The sequence below is a fragment of the Puma concolor genome, chromosome B1 (assembly GCF_028749965.1).
Source record: "Puma concolor isolate L17-30 chromosome B1, mPumCon1.1.hap2, whole genome shotgun sequence".
In the NCBI taxonomy this organism is placed as follows: Eukaryota; Metazoa; Chordata; class Mammalia; order Carnivora; family Felidae; genus Puma; species Puma concolor.
In genome coordinates, this window is record NC_141670.1 from 193,874,561 (window position 1) to 193,891,748 (window position 17,188).

Consider the following 17,188-nt stretch of genomic DNA (forward strand, 5'->3'; position numbering starts at 1 on the left):
GGGTATGAGGTAGAGATCAAACTTCATTTTGTATGTAAATATCCAGTTGTCCCAGTACCATTTGTTTAAAAGACTTCTTTCCCCCATTGAATTGTCTTGATACTCTTATCAAAAATAAATTGACTGTAGATGTAAGGGTTTATTTTGGGGCTCAGTTCTACTCCATTCATCTATATGTCTAACCTTATACTAGTAATACCTTGTCTTGATTATTTCACTTTATAGTAATTTTCAAAATCATGAAGTGCTAATCTTTCAATTTAGTTCTTTTTTTTCAAGATGTTTTGGCTATTCTGGATTCCTTGCATTTCCTTGTGCATTTTAGATCAACCTGCCAATTTCTGCAAAAATGCCATCTGGGATTTTGGTAGAGATTGTATTGAATCTCTTTGTGGGGTGTTACTATATTAACAATATTATATCTTCCAGTCATGAACATAGGATGTATTTCTATTTACTTAGGCTGTCTTTGAGTTTCATCATTTTTTTTTTGGTTTTTATTTATTTTATTTTTTAATGTTTATTTATTTATTTATTTTTTTAGTGTTTAATTTTTTTTAATATGAAATTTATTGTCAAATTGGTTTCCATACAACATCTAGTGCTCATGCCAGCAGGTGCCTTCCTCAATGCCCATCACCCACCCTCCCCTCCCTCCCACCCCCCATCAACCCTCAGTTTGTTCTCAGTTCTTTTTTTTTTTTTGACAATAAATTTCATATATTAAAAAAATAAAAATAAAAAAAGACTTTAAAAAAGAAAAAAATAAAAGTGAGTTTTCATGATTTTTAGCATACAAAACTTCCACTTCTTTGTTAACTTACTCCTCTGAGTATTTTATTCTTTGTTCTGTTGTAAATGGAATCACTTTCTTACTTATTTCATTTTGGAAATGTTTAATGCCATTGTATAGGAGTAAAATTAATTTTTGTTTATATGATTTCTTGTTGTCTTGCTGAACTTAATTATTATCTCTAAAATTGTGTGTGTGTGGATTCCTTAGAAATTTATCTATATAAGATTTTATTATGAATCACTTTGTTGCATACCTGAAACTAATATAACACTGTATGTTAACTATAGTGGAATTAAAATAACATTTTTAAAAAAGATTGTTATGTACAGAGTTTTACTTCTACCTTTCCAATCTAAATGTCTTTTATTTATTTTTCTTACCTAATTGCCTTGGTTGGAACCTCTAGTATATGAATGAAAGTGAATAGTGAGTAGTATATGAATAAAAGTGGTGAAAATATATATCCTTGTCTTGTGTCTTGTTCCTGATCTTGGAAAGCTTTTGATCTTTCACCATTAAATATGATGTTACCTGTGATTTTTCATAGGTGCCCTTTCTTAAATTGAGGTAGTTTTCTTCTGTTCCTAGCTTGTTTAGTGTTTTGTGTATGAATGGTTACTGGATTTTGTCAAGTGCTTTTCTACATCTATGGAGATTATTTGGCTTTTGTCCTTTATTAATGTTATATTACAGTGACTAATTGGTTTTTATATGTTGAATTGACCTTGCATTCTTGGGATAAATTCTTGGTATATAGTTCTTTGTTATGTATTGCTGGATTCTGTTTGCTAGTATTTCATTTAGGATTTTTGTGTCTCTTCATAATGGATAGTTTTTATTTTGCTTGGTAGTTTTCTTGTGATATCCTTGTCTAGTTCGATATTAGGCTAATGTTGCTGTCACAGAATGAGTTGGGAAGTGTTCCTTCCTCTTCCCTTTTTTAAAATTTGTGAAGTTGGGGCGCCTGGGTGGCGCAGTCGGTTAAGCATCCGACTTCAGCCAGGTCACGATCTCGCGGTCCGTGAGTTCGAGCCCCGCGTCAGGCTCTGGGCTGGTGGCTCAGAGCCTGGAGCCTGTTTCCGATTCTGTGTCTCCCTCTCTCTCTGCCCCTCCCCCGTTCATGCTCTGTCTCTCTCTGTCCCAAAAATAAAAATAAAAAACGTTGAATAAAATTTGTGAAGCATTTGTGTTAATTTTTTTTTTTTAATGTCTAATAGAATTCACCAGTAAATCTGTCTGTCCCTGGGCTATTCTTTGTGGCAAGTTTTTAAATTATTCAATTTTTTTTAATTTATTGCAGATCTATTTAGATTTTCTATTACATCTTTGAGTCAGTTTGGCAGTGTGTGCCTTTATAGGAAATAAGCCATTTTGTCTAGGATATCTAGGTTTTTTTTTCTTTTTTTAAATTTTACTTTTATTACTGTGTAGCTAACATAGTGTTATATTAGTTTAGGATATCTACTTTGTTGATGTATGATTTTTAATGGTATTTTCTGATTCTCTTTTACGTTTCTTTAAGGTTAATGGTGATGTCTCTTCCTTTATTCCTGATTTTAACAACTTAAATCTTCTCTTTTTTTTTTTCTTGGTCAGTCTAGCGACAGGTTTATAAATTTGTTGATCTTTTCAAAGAACCATCCTTTGGTTTCAGTGATCTTCTCTGTTGTTTTTCTGTTCTTTTTTTTTCTGCTCTGACCTTTTATTTATTTCCTTCTTTTTGTTTGCTTTGAGTTTAGTTTTCAATTCATTTACTCTCAAGGCAGGTTAGGCTAATGGGTTTTTGGTATGAATTTCTTTAAAAATATGTTTTTTTACAGCTATAAATTGCCCTCCAAGCACTGCTTTAGCTGCATCTCATACTGTTTGGTATGTTGTATTTTCCTTTTCATTCAAATTTCAGTATATTCTAATATCTTTTGTGACCCAATGTTTTACTCATTTGGTGTTTAGGAATATGTTTTTTTAAATTTTCATATTTGTGAATTTCCCAAATTTCCTTTTGTTACTTGTTTCTTTTTCATTTCTTTGATGTTGGAGAACAGACATTTTAAGTTTTTAATCTTTTTGTTTTGTGGCCTAACATATGGTCTATCTTGGAGAATTTCTACCTGCACTTGACACAAATATATATTCTGCTGTTTTGGGAATGGAGTGCTCCATATATGTTTGTTAGATCTAGTTGATTTATAGTGTTGTTGAAGTCTTCTATTAGTTGATCTATTTTCTGGTTTTTCTATCCATTATTAAAAGTGTTTTATTGAAGTTTCCAACTGTTAGTATTGAATATTTTATGTCTCCCTTTAATTGTTATGTCTTCATGTATTTTTGGACTCTATTGTTAGGTACATATATGTTTATAATTATTATAACTTCTCAATAGATTGAACCTTTATCATTATAAAGTGACCTCCATTTTTATGGACAATATTTGTCATAGAATAGATTTTGCCTGGTATCAGTAGAACCACACCAGTTTTCTTTTGGTTACTGTTTGCATAATGGGATTTTTTTCCCCCGTCCTGTTTCTTTCAGAATTTTTCCATCTTTGAATTTAAAGTCTGTCTTTTGGAGCACCTGGGTGGCTCAGTTAGTTGAGTGTCCAACTCTTGATTTTGGCTGGGGTCATGATCCCAGGGTCGTGGAATCGAGCCCCACATTGGGCTCCACACTGAGCATGAAGGCTGCTTAAGATTCTCTATTTCTCTCTCTCTCCCCCTGCCCCTCTCCCCTGCTCACTTGCTCTCTTAAAAAAAAAAAAAAAGTCTGTTTTGACCACATATAGTTGGGTTATTCTTTTTAAAACATTTTGCCAATCTCTTATTTGTCTTATTTCTTTATGTTTTCTCTGTTTCCATTATTACTTTCTTTTGTGTTCAATAGATATTTAATTCCTTTGTTGTGTATTTTACTATATTTTTTCAGGTATTTTCTTAATGGTTGTCTGAGGATTACAGTTAGCATCCTAATAGACAATAGTCTAGTTCAGATTAATACCAATTTAATTTCAGTAGTATATAAAAAATATCCTATATGTCTCCATTTCATTTCCCCTTCTCTGTGCTGCTTTTGTTCTCCATGTTACATCTTCATACATTGTCCACTGAGAGATATTTGCAATTATTGCTTTAGCAGTTACATTCTAAATTAGATAGGAAAAACAGTTAGAAGCAAAAAATATATTTATGCTGTATTTTTACCTATATAGTTACTGCAGTGATGCTTATTATTTCTTTGTGGGGATTTGAGTTACTGTCCAGTGTCCTTTTATTAGGTCAGGTCTGCTTGCAGCAAGTTTTCGGTTTTTGTTTATCTGAGAGTGTCTAAATTTCTCCTGTGTCTCTAAAGGATACTTTCGCAGAATATGGAATTCTTAGTTGACAGTCTTTTCTTTCAGTTCCTTGAGTAGGTCATCTCACTGCCTTCTGGCCTTCATCGTTTCTGGTGTGATATTGGCACTTAATCTCATTGAGGATCTTGTATGTGATGAATTGAGGTTTTTTTCCTTGGTACTTTCAGGACTTGCTCTTTGGTTTCTGACCACTTGATTAAGTTGCTTTTAAATGTAGCTTTCTTTGAGTTTACCCTACTTGGTGTTTATTGAGCTTCTTGGATATGTAGATACAGTTTTTCATCAAATCTGAGACATTGTTAGCCATCATTTCTTCCACTATTCTTTGTGCCTCTTTCTCTCCTCTCCTTCTAGGACTACCATTTGTAATGTTGGTATATTTGATAGTATTCCATAGGTCTCTGAGACTCTTACTTATTTTTCTTTCTTTTTTTCCTTCCTCCTTCCCCCCTTTACCCTCCCCCTCCCCTCACCTACCTACCACCCGTCTGTCCGTCATTCCTTTTTTCCTTCTTTGCTTCCTTCCCACTCTTCCTACCTTCTTTTCTCTCTCTCAGAATGGCTAATATCAATGGGCTTTCTCTCTCTCCTCAGAATGGGTAATATCAATGAGCCTATCTTCAAATTCATTGATTCTTTTTTCTGACAGTTCAGATCTGTTGTTGTATCCAACCTAGTGAATTTTGCATTTTATTTTATTTTATTTTTTCAATGTTTTATTTATTTTTGAGAGAGAAAGAGTGCAAGTCGGGGAGGGACAGAGAGAGAGAGGGAAACAGAAAATCCAAAGTGGGCTCTGTGCTGAGCAGCAAGCCTTATGTGAGACTCAAACTCACAAACTGTGAGATCATGAACTGAGCCGAAGTCAGATGTTTAACTGACTGAGCCACCCAGGCACCCCAAATTTTGCATTTTAATTAGTGTACTTTTCAATAATTTCTAGTTGGTTCTTTTTAAAAACTTTGTTTTTATTTGCTGAGATATCCTCCTGATACTTTCCTTTATTCCTTTATACATGGTTTCCTTTAGTTTTTTTAATATATTGAAAATGTCTGATTTTAAGTTTTTGTCCAATAATTTCAACATCTGGGCTTCCTCAGAGACATTTTCTGTTGGCTGTTTTCTTCCTGTGTGTATGGGCCATATTCCCTTGTTTTGTTTGTTTTGTTTTTTATTTGTTTTTTTGCATTTCTCATAATGTTTTGTTTAAAAAACTGGATATTTTAAATACTACAGTTTGGCACTGGTAGAAATCAGATTATTCTCCACCTCAGAGTTCGTTGTTGCTATATGTTGTTGTTTGTTTGTTTAATAACTTTTCTGATCTATGAAGTCATTAAAGTCAGTATTCTTTGTATTGTGTGGCTGTAACATCTCTGCTTGGTTAGCTTAGTGGTCAACTGATGGTTGGACAGGGATCGCTTTAAATATCTAGAACCATAACATTGTTTGTCTTTGCCTGGGAACAGGCTACCTCAGAAGTAGGAAGGGAGAGTAGGAATAGAGCAACTGAAAACATTCTTACTATTCTTACCAAGATCTAGCTAATATTCTTGAATAGACACTTCCTGCAAAGATTTGGTTAATTCCAGAGTTCTTTTGTTTAAAGAAATGATGCACCCCACTCACAAAAAAATTAAAATTAAAAATTCACATGAGTCCCACAACATTAAGAGAGTCAAATCGGGAGAAAAACCACCCTTTTGAAGCCGTGTTCCTGGCTATTCCCCCGATTTGGTCTTTGCTCAACCTTTTTTCATTTTAGCCTCATTTGCTGTATGTATGTATGTATGTATGTATGTATGTATGTATGTGTGTGTATTGTGTGTGTGCACACACACACACAATACACACACACACACACACACTGAAAAATTTCAAAATAATCAAGACCTGGTTTCTTTTTGTTTAACAATACTCCTTTTAGTATAGCTCTCCTCTTACATTTTATATAATTAGCAAGAGACCAGAGGGCATCTCAACACTTTCCTTAGGAATTTCCCTAGATAGATCACCTAATTTATTGCTTACATTTTCTACTCTCCAGGTTACTGTAAACAATAGTGTTATAGAACTTTCTGCCACTACAAAATAAGTATATTCTTTCCTCTACTTTCCAATAACATTTACATCATTGTCCTACAAATCCTCACTGTACACACCTTATCAAAGACCATGAAGCTCCTATTAGCAACTTCTTCCTTACTGTTCAATTTACAATGTTAGTTCTCCCCAAAGCCCACTGCCTGGTTCTAAAGCCAAACATGCATTTTTCTTACAGCAATATCTCAACTAACACGTACCAAAATTTGTTTTATTTATTTTTGCCATTTATCCCCAAAATTTGGCAGTTTAAAATAGCAAACATTTATTATCTCACATTTTCTCTGAGCTGGGACCCTCAGAGCAGCATAGCTGGATGTTTCCAGTGTGGTTTCTCACTTGGCTGCAATCAAAGGGTCAGCTAGGGTTACAGTCATCTGGGATTTGATTGATCTAGAGTATCTTCTTCCAAGTTCATTCATTGGTTGTTTGCAGGAGACCAGTTCCTCTCCATGTGAGTCTCTCTATAGAGCTTCTAACAGTATGGTCTCCTCTGGAGTGAGTAATAAGAGAGATTGAAGGACAGAATAGGGGATGGGGAGTGAGGGTATGGGGGGACAAGAAACACTAACATTCAAGGTTACTTGATACTTTATTCTTTTATAACTTAATCTTGGAAGTGACATGCTTCTTTAGTATGCTCTTGATCACCCATACCACAGCTGGTGTAACATGGAAGAGAGTACACAACAGAATGAAACCAGGAGTTCGAATCATTGAGGAAGCATCTTGAAACTGGCTATTACAAAGAGCTTGTTAAACTTTGAATTAGTTAAATTTGAAAAATGAGACGGGAAAAAAGTTGTTTTTGTCTTCTTGGGGCAATAGACACTATTTCCATGTGGCAGCATTCTCTCTTCTAGCCAAATATTACTTGCCTGACCTTTAAAAACATTATGATTCCTGGTCTGTATCTCTAGTTAACTCATTTGCTTGTGCACATAATCTAAAAGGCTCAGTGACTAATCAGCAGCATTTTCTTGGTCTCTTTGTCTTTCTCTTTTTTCATTAATTAAACATACACGTATTTCCCAATACAAAGGGCCAAAACTGAGTACATGAAAAGAATAGGCAGCATTATGTATTCTGCTTTAAACTTAACTATAAACTCAACCCTAAAGTTGTAGCCCTAGGGAGATGACATGAATCCAGATATGTTTCTGTTCTTTTTTTGGTAAATTTAATTATTTTGAATTTATAAGTTGACATTATTCAATAAATTGTAGGATAGTTAAACAAAATACCTAGAAGTAAATCCAGTATCTCCTTTTCTCACATATTACAAAGCAAAATTGGGCTTGAAAAAAGATGGAAAAGAATGTTCACAGAAGCCTTCAACAATTCCTGTAGGTAATAATCAAGAAATGATACATACTGGGAATCCCTATGTGTACAACATGAAAATTTCTTGTTTTAGTGAATCACATCATTTAAGGTACATGTGCTAATATCGCCTATTCTGGACCAAAAAGTATTTACATGTACTTAGAAATTAGGTCCTTTCTATTTTTCTATTAGTTAATAATTTTATGCTAACGTAGTTAATATTTTTACTTATTTGGCAGTTTGTGACTTAAATAAAATACAACTGCTCAGTCTGCATCTTAATAGCTAATGTTTACTAGACTGTTAAAATGTGCCAAGTACAGGAAATCAGTATTTTATCTCCAATCCTGTGTAACTTTAAAATATCCTGTGAGCAAGCTCTATTATGATTTCTAAGATTCTGTTATCATTTCCATTTTTATGAACAGAGAAACTAAAACGTAGAGGAGTATGTGATTACCCTGAGCTCATAAACATGGCTAAGATTGCAACCTATAGCTACGCCTTTTTTCCCCCCAGTACCTAAAAACAGTAGTGCCTCTCTTCCCTATTGGGTTCTAAATGAATAAATGTGAAGGCTAAAATGTTATTTTTTTTTTATAGATCCACAGTTCCTTCTCTCAGATGTTTTTTTGAGAATTTAATTTTTTTGTTTTGAAAGAGGTAATATAACCAGGATGTTTATTATGTAACATTTCCAGCAGGTCCAAAACAGTACCCTGTGATCAAATATATGGATACTTCTGCGGGACTATAAATAGATTCATTTCAGCCTAGATCACATTTTGCTATCAGATTTGGTAGTGGTCATGGTAGAGACAGTTTGTTGCTTCTCCTCACCTCCAAATAGTACATGTTTTTAAACCATTTCACACTTAAAAAATTTTTTTATCTATATTTTTTATTTTAGAGAGAGAGAGCATACACAAGCTGGCGAGAGAGCTTGTTGGGGGGTGGAGAGAGAGAGAGAGAGAGAGAGGGAGAGAATGAGAGAGAGAGAGAATCCTAAGCAGGCTCCACACTCAGCATGGGGCCTGATGCAGGGTTCAATCCCACGACCCTGGGATCATGATCTGAACCAAAATCAAGAGTCAGACACTCAACCAGCTGAGCCACCCAGGCAAACTGCCGCCCCCCCACCCTTGTATTTTAGAGCCATGGATCTATAACAGTAGATGTTTTGGGGAACTTGTCTTCAAATCTCTTAGACATGTGCTTCAGCTAATACTGAACCCCAAAACTAACGAGACTTAATCCTTCAGTCTCAGACAGCCCTGGATCAAGGCATGCCTATTCAAATAACACTAATCTGCCTGGGTAAGAGTTAAGGTATTTAAGGAGCAAAGGCTTAGTATCTCAAGGTTCAATTCTAAGAGGAAGAAGTATGCAGCCTAATCACATCTGCATAGTTAATCCTTTCCAATTTACCAATAAGTCTACCTCTGAAGGAGCAGAATAAATAAAAGGATTGGAGGCCAGAAGCACACGTGTAGAAAAACCACCACTACCTAGTCTCCCCAATACCAAAACTCCTTATCACTATACTGTGTTTACAAGTAGTCTGTCCTTATTCCACACCTCTTATATAAATCATTCAGTTGTTTTACCTCTTGTACAAGTTCAACCAGAATTGTATATCATTGCTGACCTTCATTATAGTTATAGCAGATCAACATGTTTTGAGGTCAAGAATTGATTAAGACCCTCAATAATGGTATTGCCATTTTTATAGGAGAGTCTTAATAGATACATGCTGAAATATTTAGGAGTGAAACGTCATAATTCTACAATTTGCTTTCAGTGGTTCTGCAAACAAACAAAAAAGTTTAAAAACTAAGTATGGTCGAATACTAACAATTCTTGAATCTTGGTAGAAGCTGCCTGTGTCACTGTAGAGTTCATTACCTTTTCTTTATGATTGGAATTCTCAGTGTAAGTTGAGGAAAGAAAAATTTTTGATGACCTTCAGGTTATTCTATATAGGATTCTATATAGAATACACATTTGATAGAATTGAAAATTTTAATGGTAATAGTTATAAGAATTTAGATGTTTTGTTTAATAGTTAATACATGCACTTTGTATATTAAGTTAGAAATTGCCTAGTTACAATTTATGTTCACATTGTGTTTTAATATCTAGTAGAATACCTTTGAATTAAAACTGAAAATAAGCTGTTTTGCTTCTCTAATCCTTTGTCTGTATTTTAGTTTGGAACCAAAAGTGTTTGTTTTTAAGAAATGATTAAATATGCCAAGTTTTGGGTTGATGTAATACTAATTAAATCTACAAGGTTTCTGTTGCTAAGTCCTAGAAACCATTAGCCATTGTGGACTGAACTAAAAGACTTCTGAAACCATTAATTTTTAATAAAAATAAATTTAAGTGTTGGTATTTTGCATTTCTCTTTTTTAATGCTTATCATATTTATTTCTTCCCTAGATCTTCCTCAGAACTGTGATCCTAACATTCCCTTAGTTGCTCAGGAATTAATGAAAAAGATGATACGTCAGTTTGCAATTGAGTATATTTCAAAAAGCGGTAAAATTCAAGAAAATAGAAATGGTTCAATTGGACCAAGTCTAATATGTAAAAGTATCCAAATGAATCAAGCAGAAAACTCCCTTCAGGAAGAGCAGGAAGGCCCCTTAGACCTCACTGTGAATCGAATGCAAGAACAAAACACTCAGCAAGGTAAGACTGTGTGTGTGTGTGTGTGTGTGTGTGTGTGTGTGTGTGTGTGTGTGTAAAACATAATGCTTTGTTTTAGTATTATTTAATATATATAAACCTTATATTCATAAAGAAATATATTTTAGAAGTAATATTATGTGTAATTGGCCTATGTGATATGAACTAGAGAGAAGTGCTGAATTTTATATTGCATTTGACTTTGTTTATTTATGAGAGGAAATTTGAGTTGCTCTTTGTCTCTTTTCATAATAAAGTATATGGTAAGAGGATCATTTGTATTCTTTATTTAATTAAAAAAATTTTTTTTAATTTTATTTTTTTTGAGAGAGCAAGTGAGCAGGGGAGGGTCAGAGAGAGAAAGAGAGGGAGGGAGAGAGAGAAAGAGAGAGCACTAAGAAAGAGAGGGAGAGGGAGGGAGGGAGGGAGGAAGAGAAGGAGAGAGAGAGAGAGAGAGAGAGAGAGAGAGAGAAGAGAGAATCCCAAGCAGGCTCTGCACTGTCAGAGCAGAGCCCAGTGCGAGGCTTGAACTCACGACTATGAGATCATGACCTGAGCTGAAACCAAGAGTCGGATGCTTAACCAACTGAGCCACCCAGGCATCCCATAAAAACATAGTTTTAAAATGTACAGCTGAGAATATTAATTAAGCACTTGCTGTTCAGTTTTTATACTTAAGTGAAAAATAAAAATAAATTGATTTTTCATCAGTTATAATGTAACTGGGAAAGAGAAAAGTTAATATATGTGATAAATATAATATAATCACACAGTTAACTATATAGAGATACATTTTTCATAGGAGTCCTGAATGATGAAAGGTATGTTGGACTTATCTAATACTTAATTGAAGGAAGAGTGATGATTCACAGAGGAAAGGAAGGAAGGGCCTTTTAAATGCTTGTGGCAGATGCCAAATAAGCTTTGCCTGGAGAAGAGAGAACAAGTGTCTTTTGTTAACACAAGTTAGGGATCGTGTTGTCAATCCTTGAAGACAGGAAAATATCAGCATTAAGTTTGATCACAGAAGGCAGTGTGTTTTGGAGTTCTAAAGAAGAGTACCTAGTCAATGTTTAAAAAGATAGTCTTTTCATTACATGAGACAGATTAAAACTGAAAGGGGATGAAATATGGAAATAATTTTCTCTTTTTGCTTCCCTAATTTTGGGTCATGGGTGTTTATATAGAAAAATCTGAGAAATATTAAGATAATAGTTTATAAGACAGAAAGGTCCAAGATGACACATCATAAGTCTTGAGGAAAAAAATACATCAATACATAGAATTTTGGAAGTTAGAAAGTATAGGATTTTTAGAGTTTTGCTTGCTTTCTTTTTGCTCTTCCATGTTTCATACCCTCTTTGAGCTCTTTGTGGGAGGCAGTTCAGTGTTGTAACAATACTGAAACATAGCCTTTGGTGTCTAACAAACTTGTAGTTGAAATCTCAGCTCTGCAACTTACTTGAAAAGGTAACTTTACCTATTGGAGCATTAGTTTCCTCATTTGTTACTTGGCGGTAATAATAACAAACCAATTAGAGCAATGTGAAAGTCAAATATGAGCTAACCAACTCATAAAAGATAGCCAAACCCTGGCCTCCATACTCTGTACCTCCTATTCCTTACTACCACAGAAGAGAAGCCTTAGCAGTAACATAGTGATCTGTAAATATTTGTATGGCCATTAGACTAAAGTAGGATGGAACTTTCTTTGAATAACCCAGGAGTAGATTTAGGATCTGGAAATTAGATGGAAACAGATTTCAGGTCCATTTATGAAAGAATATTTCTAAGGATCAGACATTTCTCCAAGTGGAAAGTGGTTGCCTTATCATTAGAGGTTTACAAAAGCATCAGATGAGTGGCTGGAATAAATGACATTTTAAAAGTAAATTTCCAATCTTTACATTCTGTGATTCTGTGAACTTAAGTGATAAGGGAGACCCAACTCTATGTAGAAAACAAGTAAATTATTTAAATGACTGTGCTATTCTCAGCAAAGTGCACAAATATGTGTGTGAAAATCCTTTTCATCTGATGGTTGAAAACCATCAGTAATGATAGTATATATAAATCTATACCTTAAATAGTCTTCTTGATGATTTGGGGGGATAACTTCTTGTCTTATGTAATTTCAGTGCTCATACTTCAGGATAGGCACCATTTAGTCTAATGTGGCTTGTACCATAGAGAGCAAGGGAGAGAATGTTAATAGATTAAGCCAAAGAAATAAGGATCAGATTATGAGAAAGCTATGTAGGAAATAATAAGATTTTCTTTCTTAGGACCACAGAGAGCTGCTAGATTGCTTCAAGTGGACAGTAATGAAATTAGATTTTTTTAAATTTTTTTTTTTTCAACGTTTATTTATTTTTGGGACAGAGAGAGACAGAGCATGAACGGGGGAGGGGCAGAGAGAGAGGGAGACACAGAATCAGAAACAGGCTCCAGGCTCTGAGCCATCAGCCCAGAGCCTGACGCGGGGCTCGAACTCACGGACCACGAGATCGTGACCTGGCTGAAGTCGGACGCTTAACCGACTGCGCCACCCAGGCGCCCCGAAATTAGATTTTTTTAATAAAACCATTCTGCTATGGTATAGATGGGTAGGCTCTAACTTTGCATACTTGCACACCAAATCTTTAAAAAAAAAAAAAAAAAAATGGAGCACATATCCTTTGAGGCATTTATGTGTGGATTTGTGTGTGTATGTATACACATCAATATCTGCACTAATCTTTCCACAAATTAAAATTTTTAAGGTTGAAGTAAAGATGTTATAAACAATTTTTAAATGTCTTGCTAATCATGACTTCACTGCCAGTATCTTATTACACAGTATAGACTTTGGGAGATTTTATTAGTCATGATAGAAGCTATAAATCCATATTTTAAATGGTTTTCTTAAGAATTAAAATTTTTGGCCTGAATTCACTGTTCTTACCTATAATCAATAAAGTGCTCACACTAGCAGTAGCAGTGTTCTTCCTTTATTTGCTAGTGCTTACATTTTTCATATTATTCTCACTTTATGTCTTAACAGTACTCATTTAAGCCCATTGTTCATTTTGTGAGTTGATTTATTCAAATTAGATCATGTAATTCATAAGTTTAATACCTAATCTAACCGTAAGTAATGTAGACAATTTATAGGCAGTTAGTGTAACTTATTAATCTTTAAATTATCAAACACAAATGGTTTTATAAGGTTCATATAGTTAAAGCAACAGATAATTTTTCTCTTTTGTAGACTATCTTAAAGAATAGAAAAGAAAGAAATATTGATCTAATCTTAATACCAAAACCAGACAGAATAGCAAAAGAAAGAAATTTGCAAACCAGTCTTACTTACAAACATAGGTGCAAACATCCTAAATAAATACTAGCAAATTGAATACAGTGAAGTGTAAAAACATAATAAATAATGACAGGGAGGCATGGATGAGTCCACATTTGAAAAACCTCCATGATTTTCCACATTACCAAGAAAAAGAAAAAAGAAAAGAAATGTATCATCCTAATATATACATTAAAAAATTCTACAAAAGCTGATACATTTATAATAAAAAATACTTATAAAAATTAACAGTAAATGGGCACTGGCACTACCAAAAATATTGTAACCTAATGAGTTAAAGTAATGGACAAGACAACAATGTACACTGTTGCCAATTTTCAACATTTTCCCTGACCATAAGAAGTCCTGACTTCTGTAACATGATGAGAAAAAAATGGAAGTATGAAAATAAGGAATAATAAATAATGTGTTATAAGGAAAGAATGAACAAAATTGTGGTGGCTTATAAATAATATGGTTATGGATGTAGAAGTTATGAAAGAATAGGATACTTTTATCGGAACTGATAAAAAGCTCCAAAAAGGTACTGCTCACAAGATCAGTATATATTACTGCATATCAGCAACCACCTAGTTAGACAATCCTGTGTTTAAAAAATCTTATTGACAATAGCAACAAAAGCAGTAAATGCACCAAAACATCTAAGAATGAAACTAATAAACCATTTAAAACCTTATGGATAACATAAAACTAGTGAAGGACACAAATAAGACTCCCAAAATAAGCAATTGTATTTTAAATGGATGGACAGACTCTAAAAGATGGCATTTCATGCTTAATATGTTTACAGATTCAGTCATTCCCGTTAAAATTCTCATAGGGTTTATTGTCAGAAATGACTTGCCAATCTTAAAATTTATGAGCAATACTTAAAGAGCTAAGAAAAACTAAGGGTGGCTGAGGGAGTCACTCTAAAATGTATGAACACTTACTTGGTGCAGTAAAGTTAAAACGTGGTTCTGCTGGCCATATGAAAATGAGTAGAAAAAATTAGCAATCCGGAAACTCTCCAAACATTGGTGGAATCTGGTACAAGACGGAGGTGTCATTATAAATCACTGGGAAAGATGGCGTATTGAATTAATGGTTCCAGGGGAACTGGTTACCCATTGTAGTACCCCATAAAGAAAAAAGATGATTCCCATTTTACACCACTCACAAAAGTAATTCAAGTGGGCTCAAGGATTAAATGTGAAAAGAAAAACTGAAAGAAAATATAAACAATTACATCCTACCAAACTCAAAATAAGAAGGAAGAATTTAAGATGCAAGAATAACAATCCCTATAGCAATGTTGTAAATTTTATTGTATTGAAATGAACTTAAGTATTATAAAGGCACTATGAACAGAGTGAAAATTCAAGCCTCAAATGCAGATAGTATTTATAACTGATGTAACTGGCAACCATTCAACTAACAGAACAAAACTGCAGCAAACGAGAAAAACATAACTATGTAGAAGAATAGGCAAAAACAGTTGGCAGAATAGAATTAGCCATTTAAGCAAAGAAAAAGATACTCAAAAGAATATCCTATCCAGCCTCTGCCCCAGTATAGGGTTCTTTTATTCTCTACTGTAAGAGATGGTAATTCAACCGCTGATTGACAGTAAATACTTGCAAAAAATCTTTGTTTGACAGCTCTGACAATTAAGGTCATATATCTGAAATAGCCATCCTTCATTTTCATTTTTTCTATCTGCAACAATGTTTTACTTAACAGTACTATAAATAATTTATAGAAATTATTTTATCTTTAAGACTTCTGTTTTCCATGCTAATCTTTAAGAGTTTTTCCTCCCATCTGCAGCAATTTAGTCCTTCTAGTGCTGTAAATATTTATTGAAACTATTATGTCTCTCTAAACTTATGTTTTCCATGGAAATCTTTTCATCTTTTTGATTGTTCTTCATAAGTCAGTTTCCATATTCATCATTTTCCTTCCCTCTCTTCCACAAACTCTAGACTAACTTAAAATATAGTTACCCCAAAGGAAACATTCCCATTTATTTCTCCATTGTACATTCCAGCCAGGTGTTTCAAATATTAGAGATATTTCTTTGTGTACTTTCATTTTTACAGATTTGTATAAATACTCTGAACCTCAGAAACTGGGAGGAAGTAAGTCATGCATTGCTTGTACCAGTGATTCTTTTTTGCCCTGGCACACTGTTAAAAACAGGTAGAAATGACGTTAGCATATCATTTTTTTAAATTTCCACTTTAATCTAGGCCCAAAGTAAAAACCTTCTAAATTCCAAAATACAGGAAGAGCTTACCAGTCCTATACAAAACAAGATCAAATGTGGGCAGAGATGAAACAGCGTGTCATTGGCCCTTGGTATAGATTTCTGCCATGAAGTCCAGTGGATATTCTGGTAGAGCTTTCATTATAGTAAATTTCTCGTTGCATTGTCATTGTTTCCATGTTTATCTTTCCACTATAATATATCTTTTGGAAGCAGGAACCTCTCTCTTCATTTTTATATTCCTACTACATGTATGATGTATGACGTATTGGATTAAAAATCGTCATTGTAGGGGCTCCTGGGTGGGTCAGTCAGTTAAGCGTCTGACTTCCGCTCAGGTCATGATCTCACAGTTTGTGAGTTCGAGCCCTGCGTCGGGCTCTGTGCTGACAGCTCAGAGCCTGGAGCCTGCTTCTGTTTCTGTGTCTCCCTCTTTCTGCCCCTCCCTGGCTCACACTCTGTCTTTCTCTAAAAATAAATAAACATTTAAAAAAAAATCATCATTGATTTCAAATGCTACTGACAACAAAAATGAGAACTGAGACTTGGTCATTCAATTTATGATTTTTTAGCTGTGAATTTTTTTTATTTTAAACATTCTAGATGGAAAATACCCTGAAATACCCTAGTACTTTCATAAACAACATATGGTACATTAAGTGTCATAGTGAACATTAGTTGTTGCACTGCCTTGTAATGTCTTGGCACTTTTAGAATTATTTTCCCTCAAGCTAATTGGCAATAAATAAGTAAAAAAAAAAAAAAATTTTTTTTTTTAATTACTACTTCACACTGCTACCAGTAAACTAACCTTTGGAAATCATAGCTCCTAGTTTGAATAAGACTTTCTTTAAAAAAAAAAAAAAAAATTATGTATGAGATTAATATCATGTAGGCTTCAAGTGAGCAATAGGAGACTGCATTGAATAAATTATATGAATTTCAGTGATATGTTTAGTTGTTATTAAGTATCCTTTGCTGGTGTTACTGTCACTACTAGTCTGGTTTCTTGGCTAAGATTAAGGTGGGTGAAGCTGTCAGCTGAGATGTTAAACTGTCATTAAGAGAGCCATTATGGTTTTATGGTATTATGTTTACAGTAAATGAAGTCTTTTGTTATTCTATTAGGAGAATACAGAATTCAGAAGATATTTCTGTGTCTACCAGTGAAGGCCATAAAATGACTCGTCTTGATTTCTATGCTGAGCTTTTGTTTTCCAAGGCTAAAGACATGGAGGAAAATGTTATGTTCTATGCTTAAGATTATACCATATTTTATTTAAACTGAAGAAGAAAACATAATATATCTAGATT

At 34.0% G+C, this 17,188-nt stretch overlaps 1 protein-coding gene across 11 annotated transcripts in view; it reads left to right on the top strand.

Annotated features, from left to right (window-relative positions):
* The window catches only part of LCORL (ligand dependent nuclear receptor corepressor like), a 165,282-nt gene that overhangs the window by 97,966 nt on the left and 50,128 nt on the right, over window positions 1-17,188 (top strand). For all 11 annotated transcript variants that reach the window (XM_086705366.1, XM_025921846.2, XM_086705371.1 and 8 more), the window contains exon 5: window positions 10,020-10,271. In XM_086705366.1, coding sequence (XP_086561492.1) covers window positions 10,020-10,271 — 252 coding nt within the window. The remainder of the gene's footprint in view (window positions 1-10,019; window positions 10,272-17,188) is intronic.